Source organism: Ambystoma mexicanum, chromosome 3q (genome assembly GCF_040938575.1).
Source record: "Ambystoma mexicanum isolate Mex_15411 chromosome 3q, UKY_AmexF1_1, whole genome shotgun sequence".
Lineage (NCBI taxonomy): Eukaryota > Metazoa > Chordata > Amphibia > Caudata > Ambystomatidae > Ambystoma > Ambystoma mexicanum.
Genome location: NC_090926.1, coordinates 470160496 through 470176153, shown reverse-complemented (window position 1 = coordinate 470176153; position 15658 = coordinate 470160496). Strand labels below are relative to the sequence as shown.

At 43.6% G+C, this 15658-nt stretch overlaps 1 protein-coding gene across 4 annotated transcripts; it reads right to left on the bottom strand.

The window, feature by feature from the left end:
- Positions 1–465: 465 nt before the first annotated feature.
- LOC138582699 (securin-like) lies at positions 466–14779 on the bottom strand. Of its 4 annotated transcripts, none has more exons than XM_069654262.1 (6): positions 14662–14779; positions 3244–3357; positions 1812–1984; positions 1471–1534; positions 1000–1152; positions 466–623 (listed from the first exon to the last, which is right to left on the bottom strand). In XM_069654262.1, the coding sequence occupies exons 2-6, from the start codon at positions 3329–3331 to the stop codon at positions 550–552; spliced, it is 552 nt and encodes a 183-aa protein (XP_069510363.1). In that variant the 5' UTR covers positions 3332–3357; positions 14662–14779; the 3' UTR covers positions 466–549. The 4 variants fall into 4 exon arrangements, with proteins under 4 accessions (XP_069510363.1, XP_069510365.1, XP_069510364.1 ...); XM_069654264.1 differs by having other exon boundaries at positions 1815–1984; XM_069654263.1 differs by lacking the exon at positions 14662–14779 and adding an exon at positions 14295–14325.
- Between the last annotated feature and the right edge of the window lie 879 nt (positions 14780–15658).

Genomic DNA, 15658 nt, shown 5'->3' with positions numbered 1-15658 from the left:
TCTATCATTCCCAATTGGTTTACTGCCCAGTGTGTTTATTCATATATCGAAAGTGCCCTGCTATTGCACAGTCAGATATCTTTAGTTCATGCTTTACCATGTTAATGCATTGATTTAAGATCGGATTTATGTTGTACACTTTGATGGAAATAAGCATTTACTGAAGTATGAAATGACCCAGTCACTCATGTCATGACTGCGTATCCTCCACATGCACATATGTAGCCAAGAATAAAATACACTCACTAGTGATGCCTATTCTAGGCTTGGACGCAGCTTACCCCCAGGATTTCTTTTAACTGCATTGTAATTACCAACATAAATTAAATTAACTGGGAGTTTGAGGTACACACCAGCCGTGATCGAGCAGGCCCCTTGGCTGGTGTGTGGAAGGCAAACCTCAAGGTAGGATACAACCTCGCCACACCCCTGGATCCCTTTTGCAAACGTAGGATCGGAACCAAATCAAGTGAAAATTCTTTTATTACATTACAACCATTAAAAAAAAAAGTGACGAAGTGCAAACATTTAGTGAAATTTGGAATCCATTCAGACTTCCCAAAATGGTGGCAAATCAAATGGCTCTTTGTTCAACGAAAGCAGGAAAGGCGAGTGCAGGATCTCTGCAAGAGGAAGAAAAAAAAAAAAAACAAAGTTACTCTTCCAGTAGCTGGACAACGGCCTTTTCTGATGCCCAGGCCTATGATTCTACAATAGGTGGCAATGCACACTGGCACTACGGAACAGCAAGCAAATTGAAGTAACGTCAGTATCTGCTATACCATGGGATGGGGCATCTGCCACAGAACAACAAATCTAAGGGAGGAATTAAACCTACAAACAATCATGGAATGAATAATTCATAGCCTTCCTGTACCCTTAAACTGAACTAGGTTCCATGTAATGCAAATACACCAGCATTCTCACAGGTATCAAGGCAAACTAAAGCAAGAGGGGATTGCTGCGTGAATGAGCACCTATCCATGCCACAGTACCAACCTGATTCCCATTTGAAGGAATATGGTTTTAGGGGTGAGGGTAGAAGGTTTATGTGTCTGTCAAATCGGTCCGATTCCAGTGTCTGAAGGGGTACACCAGCCAGGCACAAGTGACTGAGTCGGTGTTCTTCAGGGACATCAAAACTCTCAAAATCTGTAGTGTGGAAAAGCACAGTAAGTTTACAGGAATGAAGTGGTATGTTAAGTGCAAAGCATTACGAGCAAAACATGAGGGCTTGTGGCAAGTCAAACACCTGGTCTAGCTGCAACAGGTTACAAATTAACAGTTCACTGCTGCTATGCAATCACAATATAAAATGAGACCTGGCTAGGATATTCAATCAAATGTGGTACAAGTACTTTTGTAGTAGGCAAGGAACTCATTAACTGAGGAGCCTTCACTGAGGGCAACAGCCAAAAGACAATTACTTGCATCAATAAAGTGGATGAAGTTACAAAATTCCATTCTTACCAAGTGGGTTGTATGGAATGAATTTTTCAATTTCTGGGTATTCGTCAGATGGTGCTTTTTGGATCTACAGTGAGACAAATATTTCACATCCTCACATGATCAGTAACGGCATGAACACAAACAAGACCCCATGGTATGCAACTAAGTGTCAGTGAGACACTGTAGTTATGGTTCAAGCAGCTGGACTGACCACGTTAGTACACATCTGTATTTTCACATTACTTATGGGTATTAAGCATGGGAGTGGAGTATGTCTCACATTTTACATGCAAGCCCTTCATGCATGATATTAATAGTAACCCAGGTGAAATGTCACAGATCCAAGTGAAGAAAAATACAACTACCTTCACAGATGCGGTCACCACTTTTGGTTTCTTGGTTTGCTTAGGTTTTGAAAGTGCAACTTTGCAGAGATTCACATTTGCATTACAAAGGGCCTTCCTTGCAGATGGTGCAGCGTTGACTTTACCAGGGTGAAGGCCTTGGGTCCGACACTGCTCAGAAAACACTTTTGCTAGTGAAGAAAAGAGTATGTTACATACAAAGAAAAAAATGCAAGGTCAATTTCTCATAATTTAGGAAAATGCGATTGAAGTGAATTGATCTTGATCACCAATCAGTTACGAGTACCATGAGATTCGTGTAAAATGGCCTTTCCCTTTGTGTCGCAAAACTTGCAACATGCAGGTATTCTAAATTTCAGAAACAGGTTTCTACTGCATAATTTAAGTTATGAATTACAATGTATTGTTTAATGCCAAATAAGGTCACACGACTACAGCTCCAGAAGTCTTGGGAGTAAGTAGCCAGTACAAGCTAAGCTGGCGCTTTTAAGCATCGGCGAAACAGCATGCCAAGATACGAGGGGTTTCTGCCAGAAGAAAAACTGGTAGCAGTAGAGTTGTTCAACCCAACTGAGATGAACGGCAAAATTACTACTTGTGCGAACGTCCAAAGCTTTATGCAATTCTCAATGGCAGTTAATAGGTTTTGTACCCTGCATTGCAGAAAGAATTTCTCGAGCACTAAATTGTTTAAGCCTTTAAAATGTGTTACCCAAACACAATTTCTCACCTAGAACCTTATTGTAGGTGGTTTGATCATTCTATAATAGGTAAGGTATTGAAGGAAAACATTCTGGATGAAGCCCACAATGGCCCTAATAAAAACAATATACCAAATTAAGAGCAAATACCACTTGCACGCCAAACACTTGGTTGCGGCATTTATAGATGCATTCACTAATCAGACCCTGCTGGGAGTAATCAGCAACCGCCTCAAGCTCTTGCCACCAAGTGGCTTCTTGTGCAATAACTCGCAATATATTAAGTTTAGTCTGTAAAACCATAGCTCATGCTGTGCGCAGAAAATCAGACCGGCTCTTAAGCTTTTTCCACATGTAAATATGACTGCAGGTTCAAGGGCTTGCAAACAATGCTACTGGGCCATGCTTTCATTACACGTAGCCACCAATTAACACTACCCATCAAAGCTCCTGCAGTACACACCCGCCCCCAGCACAAAGTGCTTATACCAGGTCTGATCAGTGTTCAAGGAATGGTCAGTCACGTGGACTGCTCAGGAGAGCAGAGAAGGAATGCTGCTCCGGGTGGCCAAGTATTCCCAATTATGAATTAGCAGATGCAAACCACAGAAAGTGCTTAATATTCAGCACAATAAATGGCACTATAGGTTGGAACAATGCCACCCAGATATAATTTATAATACATTATTATGTTCATTTGCACCTTGCAAGTTAAGAAAGTAACTCACTGGAAGATGGCAGCCTCATGCGATCCTTTGATGCACCATGTATGCTGGCAACATGATTCTCTTGGTCAACAAAGAGAAGAGTAGCCATACTGAAGCTTTGTTGGCAACAAGAAACTGCAAGATAAAAGTAGAGCCAAAAGTCAATTTCAAGATCTAATTTGAAGGTCCCAAGTCAGAGGTTGCTGAAGATTCCAGGAAGCAAAAACAAAGATTTGTATGACTGCAGAGTAGGCTGGGTAGTGTTGGGAAGTAGACGATCCTTGCCCCCACCCCACGTGTCATGCCAGAAACGAAAGAGGGGGAAATTGGGATGTGCATCCACCGCAGCATTCTGTTGCACCACATCCTCATCATAAACACCATACCTTATAGCCCTGCATTAGGAACGAGGCCCAACAGTCTACTAGGCCCGAAAATCCATCTCTGTAGAAATGCAGCTCTTCCATCCCCACACCATGCACAGCCAGCATAAATCGCCTCCCCTTGCCAGCTCTGCACTATAGCCCTGTTCTCACGGAAGCCAGTCATGCCTTGTTACAAACCCTGTAGTAGAATTTCAGAAATAATTTGCTCTTGGAGAGAATGAGAGTGGCCAGTCCTAAGCCCAAGTGCCCATTCATCTCCACTAAACTGCCAGTGCCCTCACAACCCTCCCCCCACCAGGCCAGAGCCCACCAGCTCAGATCCCCCCCCCGCCCCTTTCATGCCGATATCCATCTGACCCTCCGTGCCCAGATCACTCCAGGACCCCCACCACAGCCTTAATTCTATGTAGCAATATATTCTTCCCAAAAAAGCAACACAAATCTAGCTAAATCATGAGGACCCAAGCTGGGCAGATCAAACCTTTAGGGTTGGCACCTGGGTGCAGAGATTGCAGTATCAAAGCAAATCCAAAGGGTAGATGTTAGAACGCCAATGTATTAGCTCATGTGACCCAAGTACCCCTATTCATGCAATATTTATGTGTGCCATTATTTCTGCATTCAGTTCCTGTTTGGATAGATGCGTTGCTCCCTTGCCCAGACCTTCACTGAAGACAAGCCCAGCTGACCCACGTGTGCCAAGAGCAATGGAGAGACGGCAGCCAATTATCTTGTAGCAACTGTTCTATATGCCCCCAATCCGATGCTAGAATGTGCACCCTATTCATGTCATCAATGAGGCTGTGTGCCCTTTTAATGTGCTGCCCTTGTAATGTTTCAGAGCGCTCTCAGGTAGCAGAGTTCTTGGATTCCAATTTTGGTGATTAAACTGTTATCTTTGCAATCTCCTGGTCTCATGCTCTGAAACCGTTGTGTATGAGCGAGATATAAAAAGTCATATCATACCCCTTTTTGCATATTATTGGGACACGTGCTAGCTGGCTGCCTTGGTGACCCTTTAGACATGATGTCCTCGAGTACCCTGTAATTGTGGGGAGATCCAGGGCTTCTCCGGCAAGGCCACCCCCACCTACAGCTTGACCAGTCCCCAAAGACGCATATGCAGAAGGGAAGGTTCTTGTGGGTTCCGGCTTTGCAAATTTTCACCTAAGCCAACTGCGGCCCCAAGAAAAAAAAACAATTACAGAATATTGTGCCCTTTTAATGTGCTGCCCATTGTAATGTTTCGGGCAGCAGAGTTCTTCACTAGCAATTTTTATATATAGACTTTTTGCAACTCATCTCCTGTCTCATTGCCCTGACGGGCGTTTACTTTAATAGTTGCATATTATTGGGACACATACTAGCAGGGTGCCTTCAGTAACTATGCTAACTCAAAGGTAGACGGTTTAAAATTGTAGGGTTTAGTGCATGCACACTGCAGAAAACTATGCCTTTAAAACTAACAGCAAGAACACCATGTGCAAGATGATAGTTCATACAATAGCATTAAGCCCCAAGGTTTTGCTTAATCACTATGAGCTGTTCCGTTAATGTAACGGCAGCCTCAACTCTAGCCTGAAAGGGCAGCAGCTGCTGTGTATCTGGCATTAACGAGTTACCAGGAGCAAGTAGTGTTGCAAACCCGTGAGCATAAACCAATTTGGCTAGTATCTTGCAATTTGAAATGTGTCCCTCAGGAGTTTTGTGCACTAAACGCGCACCCGAATGCTCAGTCACATTCCCAAAACACAAAGTTAAAATGTAATGTTGCAGATATTTGTATGGCATCACTTGACCCAACGAGTTACTCCTGCTGTCAAGCTAGCCAGTGTCTTGAGCTAAAGCTTCCAAATTGCAATATTATAAATAAAAAAAAGAACACATTTTTACCAGAAAGAAAAGGAGTTTCCTCCCCTACAAACGCCCCCCCCACCCCCTGTTTATGAGCCCACCACAACTGTTTTAACCCACCCCCATACATTTATTTTTTCAGTAATAATGAATTACCCATCCGGTAATGATACCGGAGCTAAATGGGTCCCAGCTATTTTCCCTTTGGAGGGTATATGTTCTAGTGCTTGCTATGGTTAAAAGCCAATTACACAATGTCCTGCAGCAGATAGTGGCATTTCTCCAGAGGAAGGGGATGCATATTTGCTTTTCGTCATCTAGATGACTGGCAGCTCAACGAGATATCCAAGAGAAGTTGCTACATGGGTGAAATACCGGCGAGATGGGGGGAGCGGGGGGGGGGGGGAAATGGAACCACTTTGTTCAATTGAGTACTAGCAATGGACAGGCAATACAACAAAGGGGGGGCTGCAGGCACAACTCGAGCACTGGAACAGTAACGGATAAGCCGGGTGGTGTCAGAGAAAGGGGTAAATATCAATATACAAGTCAAGCACCCCCCCCCCCGTCTTATTTCAACAAGCATCAATTGCAGGGGTTGAAATTGATGGGAGACATTAAGCACCTGCTGCCATCTCTATAGAGCCTGGTCAGGTTAGCTTGGCAACAGGAGGCACTTTTGGACCCAGAGGTCAACTGATGCCATTTAAGGTATTATGGATTGTAATAAGGGACATTGCATCTCATGTGGCATGTTATGAACTAGCTCCTGATTCTCTAGGGGTAGCTCATGCTTACTAGGTGAAGCCCAATATCCAGGAGCTACTTTTAGGTCCTGCACATGCAACCTGAATATCAACCCCCAAATGATCACTATTTAACTGTCAGGAGAGGGTAACTTGTGAGCATTTCTACAGACAAGTGTCTATACAAATCAGTGGGACAACATCCAAGCAGAGCACTTCCAACAGCAATGTGGTAATTGCATCAGGAGGAATTGCCCAGCATATGAAAGAAGTTGGGGGGGGGCGGGACACTGGTTGACCATTTTGCTTCACAACAGAATGCAAACACTCCTGTCCTGCTCCAGCTTCACTTGGAATGCAAGCAAGCGAGCAACAAATATGGGCGAGGACTGGAAGAAATCCCCTGCAGCTGCATCTCATGGTTTAAGACTAGCAGTCTTGAATAGTAAGCACCCCCCACCCCATTAACGCCATTGGCCAGCATAGGGACAGTTTAATAGATGGAGAGAGAAGGGTGGCGTGGGAATTTACTAAGCTGTACATTTTTTTAAAACCTTTGTGATCAAGCATAGCGATTTATACATTAGTACCATGATATGACAGCTAACTTTGTAGCCAAGCGAGGGCCCACTGTTCCACTATGCATAGACGGGAGGAGCTTTTTATAGCAAGGCAGCGGTTACTTACACTTCAGCAGGTGAACCCTCGGCACGGGGGGGGGGGGGGGGGGAATAGAGTGGACCGTGGGGCTGGGGCAAGAGGTCATAGGCTGCACTCCATGTCTGATACAGCTCAAAGCAGTTGACTGGGTAACAGTTGGGCAAAGCCATCATCGAAAGTTTGTAGAGTCCCCTGCATAAGTGCTTGAATTGATGAAACAAGCAGACTGAGGGGGTAGGGTGGACTTCAGTGTTCAATATAGTTGAACTCTAGTATCAGGCAACTCCACAGCATATGTATATAGTTGGCCTGACTTGCAGAGCATCTGGGGCATAATGGTAGCGGTGCAATACTTTGAACTGCATCAAGTGAAGTCACATGTTAAAGGACACTTCACAGGACATAATTTCCATCCCTCATCGGTGATGAACTCCCAAGGTCTCTGGCCCAGGATTCTATGCACTTCCAAGGCTTACAGCATCAATCTTGCAGTCCCCCATACATTCTAGCCACCATCTCCCCAGGTGCAGTGCCTCCGAGCAGTCAGGTTGTATCGGAACGTGCCCCCCCCCCCCATGTGCATTTAATTGCGCTGCAGAGCCCGGCATACTGTAACCATTGCACCAAAAGTCTACAGGGGGCTAGTCTCGATAAAGAGTCCATATTGTAAACATCTCCAATCGTCTCGTAACCGTCACTGGTCCACTGTTGTGCATCAGTCATATTTATATTGGGGAGTGAGGATGATTAAAATTCCATAGCATCATTTTTATGATATGGTCTGGGATTATATCTTCAATATTTTATCACACTAGGGCTGCTGCATCCACTGGGTCAATGTCTGTAGTCTGGTGTATGGCGTTAGTACAATTGAACATGCGTTGGAGGAACCAGCAGCAAGCCTGTCTAGCTTTAAGTGGGAGTGTTGCACATCAACATCTTACCAGTATGCCGCTTGTGCTGCCACACAGTGTTGCTCAAAGTTGGGGGCTGAGTGGGGACCCCCTCCCTATCATACGTTCTAACCAGTTTATCCCATTTAAGACCTACTGCACCTGTATGCCACATGGAGCAGTTTATTGCTCTTTCCAGCATTTTGTAAAACACAGCGGACCATTAATTAGTATAGCAATTTAGGGAGTACTAGCATTTTTAGGAGTGTGACACAAGCCTGCAATTGGGAATTTTGCCACGGTGCAGAGCTTATCATGTAGCTGAGGTAGATAGTCGCCAAGGTTCCGTGAATACAGGGAAGCATTCTGCTGTGTAACAGTGTTCGAAGTATTTAATTTCTGACTGACCAAGTAAAGCCATCAGGTCCGGCAGGGGATTGGAAGAGTCAGTGGAAATAATTCTGATTTAGTGCAGTTTACTTGTAATCTAGACATAATTGCATGACGGTCTGCATTATAATCACCAGATGCCCTGCAGGGTCACATGAATAGAAATGCATCAGCTTATAATGAAATGGTTCTCTCGCGAGTCTGATGCGTGCGTTTACTCCATGTCATCTGCCAGTGGCTCCATCACCATGGCCAACAATAACAGTAACAATGGACAGACCCATCCCGTCCCTCCACATTGTAATTAGGGGTGATAAGCTGTCATTGGGGTTTACCCTGGCTAGTGGTCAAGCATAGTAATTTGACCCACGAGAAAGTGGTCCAAAATTGTACTTCTCTAATACTGCCCACATAAACTGCCACGACATGGAATCAGCCAAGACACAGAATCAACCTTTTCTATGTCCAGGGCCGCGGCCACCACCTGCGCCTCAGGGTCTATTTGTGCCAAGATATAGAATAGGTGTTGTAAGTGCAATGCTATGGACCGGCCAGGAACAAAACCCAACTTGTCTAGGTGAATGTGTGTCATGTAGGGGGCCAGATGGAGGGCTGGCCCTTGGAAAAAAAAAAAAATGTGTCAAGAGTGAAAGAGGGGCCGGTAGGAGCTGCATTGTTCTGGGGTTTGCCAGGCTTCAGCAGGCCTGTTCACTGCCTCTCGTATGGGTTGAAGCACACCTAATGAGACTCCGACCACATCTCTAACAGTTCTGTGATAAGACGGGACAAAGTGTCAGGCCGTCCGGACCAGGGGCCTTGCCAGCTAGCAGTTCAATAGCGCAGGCGATCGCCTCTGGAGTGATGGGATTGTCCAAGGTCACCCTAGTATCTGCTGATACTGACATCAGTGGGAGGCTGTCCAAATATCTGGACACTGTAGCAGTGTTGACATAACTGTATAAAATGCATGGAATTCCTGACTCCCCCTCATTAGTGTAAACCATTATCCCAGATGTACTTTGTATAGTAGTTATATGCTGGCTGCCCCTTGACTGTCTGACTACCCTCGTGAGCAGCCTGCCGAGCCACTCACTCACCAGATTTCCTCACCTGGTTGGGACAGTCAAGAAACTTTAGCTCCCTGTCTGCATGGTGACGGAATTCGTCTAATTCAGTTTAAATTTTCAGTGGGTCTCAAGACTGCTGACTACAATACCAGCTTAGCTGGAGCAGCTCGTCCAACATTACACATGAAGGAAGTCTTTTACACTACTCACGACAAAGGAATATGGGCCATCTGCTGCCTGTGCGCAGCCATTACACAATACACACGTAAACGTCCTGTATTACATACAATGGAGTTGCTGAAGTATTAACCAGCATCTATTACTTCGGATTTAATGCACCGCTGGGCTTACACCGTCCATGTAGTACAGGGCCTCCGATGACACTGCCCACTCTGAACCATGCGAAAACAGATACAGGTGGGTAACAGGACACAATTACTGAGCCGCACTGGTCCGAGACATTGCTCCTGTACGCATGCTCCTCACTATCCCATACAGCTCGTCTTTTGCCGATCTAGCTGTCGAGACAAGGCGCTGCCCAGAGAAAGCACAGATGCATACAGGTACAGTCGTTTTCTCCCTCACAGGGCACCGCCATACTTGATGACTTCCCGCAGTTATTCCCCCAAAAAAACAGGTCGGCCATCCCTACTACAAGTCACAGTCATGACCTGAGATACGAGTGACGCCAATCATACACGCAGTCCATATACCAACAGTATTGGTCTGAAACTAAGGTAGGCACTCTTTTCACTCCATCACAAAGACAGGTTTATTGATTATACCTAGCCATTCTTCACTCATCTTTCAAATCAATGTAAGCGTTGCCACTTATCAAGCAATGTAACATTTAAGTTATGCAGAGAACAGCCATTTTTGAAGACCCTGAATACACAGGTCCACACTCCATGCCTACCGTCTGCCTTGCGATCAGAAGCGCAGGTAACTAGACCGCCATGTCAATAAACAGCCTTTTTTTTTTATTTGTTAGTTGGTAAACCAACTTTTCAAATATTACAACAATACAGTGTAACAAGTCACAAAAATTAATAAAATGCATCCCAGGATGCACACAATCACAATACAAATTGCAATACTCATATTCATGATAAAAAACATTTCTTTTTTCATTGTTCATACTTTGCTTCTTACATTCCTGGTAATATTTCTAAAAATTGCACAATGGCAACAGTTACTCTTGTAACTTCCAATGCAGTGCACTCGATTACAAGGTGCTGCAACATATCCCTCTGCTCCCTGACCAAACAGAATCAGCAATAATTTTGCTCTTTTGGTATTAGTCGCCTTCTACACAGGATCTCTTGTTTCATGCTGGTTCAATCTAAATGTTAGTAGTTTGACGATATGAGTGCGATGGAGATTTTACCAAATAGTCAGCTATCACACCATACCTTGTAAGGCCGAAAGCACTAAAATTAAAGTCCCTCAGTTTTGAGCAGTGCCAATTTGCCAACCCAGTCATATTCATAGATCTTTCTTTCTGCACGATCTGGGTTAGTTAACAGCAGCTCAATTGTTACGGCGGCATCAGCTGTTGCATTCAGGGTATGGCGTCGCCACTCAAAAATCATCATTAGATTTGAGTATGTTTTGAGCTAAGATATTTAAGAGGGATGGTTTCACCAACCCTTCTAATAGTTTACGCAACAGGGCACACCGTTTCCATAATACTTGGAATGCAGAGAGGCTAAGCCTAGTTTGAATCGCAGTAACGCCAAGGGTGTCCCGGGCGACAATGTTAAAACTGCTTTCCAGTATTTCGTTTCCCCCGAAGCATCCCAAAAACAACGATCTCGTGGGGCAAAAGCCTCAACCCCATACAATAAGATCGGAACTACCTTTGACCTATAAAAGGCTATGAACTTCCCAAATTTTCTTAATAGTATCTTTGATTGCGAGATCAACGGGTTCCAACTTAGCTTTGAACTCACAGGTTTGAATTTTTATAGTTTTGATGTTCAATGTGGACTCCCAGATACTTGTAGCTTAAAACCACTGAAAGTTCACATTGATGTAAAGACCACCTCAAATTATGCATCTTTGAGTTTGTTACAAATTAAAATATGCGATTTGGCGGTGTTCACAATTAAATTGTTGCTAATGGAGTATATTTCTAATTGTTTCAGCATATTTTGTAACCCACTAGGTGTCAGAGAGCAAGACCAAATTGTCTGCATATAATAAATATGCTATATTTTGGTGACCAATGTGAGGGGCATCTGTAATACAATTTGTCAATGCCGGACCCAAATCAAGCATAAAGAAATTAAACAGAAATGCTTCACACCTCTGTGTGTTGCAATCTGGGGTGACAATTTGCCGTCTAAATATTTGACGCATATGGGTATTCATATGTAATTTCATCACCAAATTCATTAAAGATGGACAGTGATGTTGCTTAAGTTTATCTACGAGTATTGATCTGTCTATAGAGTCAAACGCTGACTTAAAGTCAATGAAGCCTAAATACAATGGAAAACCGCCATCCACTTGTTTTGATAAACAGCCATCTGATATCCCATAGAGGCACTAGTTAGGAGATTAACGTACATTCTCCCTATATATAGCAATCCATGCTGACAGTCTTGTAGAAGACCCACGCATTGATTTTCCAGCTTCTAGCATAAGAGCGCTACAGTTTCAGGTTAGTAAACTTCTGTAATGCTTTTGAGAAATAGACAACTCCATTTCCCAAATCTACGTTAACCTTTATATGTTTATCATGTTACATTTTAAGAGTTGCCCACCAATGGAGTCCCTGTATATGTTCCTCATAGGAGACCGTCTTGGCCCATGAAGGCTAATTTACCAACCAGCCGAAACTCAGTGGATTGTACACTAAGTGACTAAGAAATGTTGATTTACATCTAGGCATAGACCAATGGCTAGGTCACCCCCTCGTCTGTTATAGTGAACCACAGCTTTTATACAGGATCCTGACGGGCAAGAACATTAACATTTCAACATTCCAAAAACAGTGAGCACGCTTTATAAAATGGTTAGAGATTCACTTTACTCATGGACTTTTATTTGGAATACATGCTGCTAAATTTATGCTGCAGGTTCACACTGAGCTATTACCGTGCTTAACTGGTTTCCACAGCAACAAATAAAGCTTCCAAACGATGCATAATATTCAGAATTATCTATTGATCTAGCATGATTGACAAGTGGGTTACTGAGATCCAAACATAAAAGAAACCCGCCCCAATAGGGAAAAATGAGGTTAACATACAACTCATTAACTGGCTTCACTTTAAATCAGAACCAGCTCAGCATTCCAAGCTCAAAAATATCCACGTAAAATGCAGATCATCTTTAAATAAAAGAATTCACAATATAGCTTGAAGGATAATTTTTTTCGCAATCCTTTAAAATATATCAATAGGGAATGTCAAGGAGCAGAACTTAACGTGCAGTTTGTGTTGCAAACAAAGGTTGAACCCCTAATTGGGATTAGTAGGGTCATTTACAACTAATGGGAGTGTAAAAAATAAAATAAATAAATAAACAGGTTGTGGTTGCTTCAAATATCTTCCTCCTTGATGTACACTAACATAATTGGTTTCACTTGCAGGAGGCACTTCACCACCCAATAGCCATAACTAAAACTAGGATCTTGCCATAGCTATCAGATCGAAATATCTAGGAATGATCACAATCAAAATTAGGACTTCAGAGAAACCCTCCCTGATTCTAACCAACACCCATCCCACAGAAGGTCTAGTGCTGCTCCCAAGAAATCATTGACTGAACGCAAGCATGGTAACAATTAGCCAGGCCAATAATATTCATTGGCGCTAAAGCTATGTATTCATTTGGAAACCAGTCTCTCTGGCAGTTAGCACATGTGGCAGGCACCTGAAAGGTTGGTTGGGGACGTACAAGTCCATCCCAAACAGTATGCAGATATCTGACTTAATTAAACAATGCCTCTTCTGCATGGTAACTATTTCCAAACGAACGAGGAAAATGGCTGGGGTTGTTTGTAATATTGGGCCACTTTAAAAAAATCCAGGACTTCCTTCGGTTCTTTTTCCACCTCTAGCTAAGGGGGTCCCAATTCCATGACACTCCCATTAAAACCAGGTCACTGTACATACAAGGCAAAGTGTCCACCTCAGTAACTAACAGTGGCCAATTTTACACAGCTTTTCAACTGACTAGTTAGATAACGCTAGACATGCAACTATTCTGACGTTCAGAATAATCAGCCCCAGTATTGACGAGTAATATAGCACTTAAGCCACAGGAGACCAGGGCTGCATCCAGATCCAAACAATAAATGAACTGGTAAAAATGTAAAAGCAGCTGGATACATGTTAAGCAATATTTGTAGTTTTATGTGTATTATAATGCACATGTTACCATTCTTATTGATTAGGTTTTAATGTAAACCACATTCACTAAAAGTAACTAACGGTTTACAAAGCGCAAACGCTACAAAAAAAGTACGCATGATGCTAAATTAAAACAGTAGGAAAACCCCGTTATAATGGGTTTTCTTCATGGGTACATATGTTATTCTGGAATGCCCTCGCATTCCCGACCTATGGGTTTTATTGTGTTGATCCCTGGATGCTATTGCTCTCCGGGAGCTTCTTGCAATAAACTAGAGCTTGAAATATACTTCATTATGCCTCATATTTTATCAACTGGCGACGAGAATAACTCTTGAACACGAAGAAGGTGATCTGCTGCTGCGCCCGTGATCCACAAGAGCTGTTGGCAACAGAAGAGAAACCCCGCAGACGCTGTTAAAAGCAGGTACCTGTTCATGCTGAAAATAGCAAGAACTGTGGAGGAATTATCCGACAAGCTACATGCGTCTTTTGAATGGGCGACAGCAACGAACATTGAGCAGCAGTTTAAAGGAAAGCATGTCGGCCATCTTTGTATTTGTTGGTTGCCGTGACAACCATATGTACAGAGCTTCGTCAATGAAGTAAAAAGTTAAACGAATGGGATTGGAGTTAGGCATATAACATTACTGCAAAGGTGCACTCTAGGCAATTCAGAGTAAAGAAAATAAGGGAGTAAACTACACATTCATACCTTGTTAGAAGTTATGCACTCGACGCTGTGCAGAACCAGGCAAAACAAGTCACACGTTGTTAATGCAAGAAACATGCCAAAATCATTCCATGTTATTCATTAATGAGCAAAGACAAGAGAGTGTATAGACCCCTGATAGAGCTACAGTAACTTAAAATATACTCCGCTATGCCTCGCATATTTCACAAAAGACCCTTTACGAAGCTCAAAAGACCGATACTTTCTACTCGACAAGTAGTCCAATCCAGCCAAACAAGACCGGCATCGAGCCCAAAAACGAAAAACACTTCAAACGTACAACTCGCTACTTTCTAACAGAAATCAAGCAAATACACCGCCACCAAGAAAGCCGCACCACATTACCTACCAACAAATGCGTCACAGAAAGATAACAAACACACCACCCACTGCGCTATTTATATTATCGCGCCTAGATCCTATCAAAAACGGACTCGGCGAAACGTTGCGACGCTTCTCATCACGTGAGCTGCACGTTACGTTTAGTTAATGGACGCGTCCTCACGTGATCTTTCTCTGAAGGCGTCTCCTGAGTACACGCCCTTCTACACCACGTGCCCAGGGTCACTGTTTTAGAGGCGAGGTAGTTAATTGGAATGACCTGGTCGAGCTTCATTGTCAGCAGCACTCCTCTGCGTTTTAGAATAACGGCAGTGCTATAGCGAACAGTCGGGAGAGCTGAACAGCACAAGAGGGGTCGCACTGCAATAAGGGGCCCACCCAGGAAGCTGACTGATCCGGTGTAACATCACTTTTTGCTATCTGTCAGAAAATCCAATCGTAGGAAAATGTGACAGGAATTGTAATGTCATTTTTTGCTACCTGTCAGAAAATCCTACCAATAGGAAAAAGTGACGGGGTAGGAAAATCTGACAGCCTGACCTGTCATTTTTTCCTACCCGTCAGAAAATCCTACTGATAACAGGCATTGGGCAACCCACCCAGGGGTAGGAAAAAGTGATGGGGTAGGAAAATCTTGACAGCCTGACCTGTCATTTTTTCCTACCCGTCAGAAAATCCTACCAACAGCTAGCATTGGGCAACCCACCCAGGAGGAGGAAAAAGTGACGGGGTAGGAAAATCTGACAGCCTGACCTGTCATTTTTTCCTACCCGTCAGAAAATCCTACCGACAGCTAGCATTGGGCAACCCACCCAGGGGTAGGAAAAAGTGACGGGGTAGGAAAATCTGACAGCCTGACCTGTCATTTTTTCCTACCCGTCAGAAAATCCTACCAAGAGCAGGCATTGGGCAACCCACTCAGGGGTATGAAAAAATGACGGGGAAGAAAAATCCTAAAAAGAGCAGGCATTGGGCAACCCACCCAGGGGTAGGAAAAAGTGACA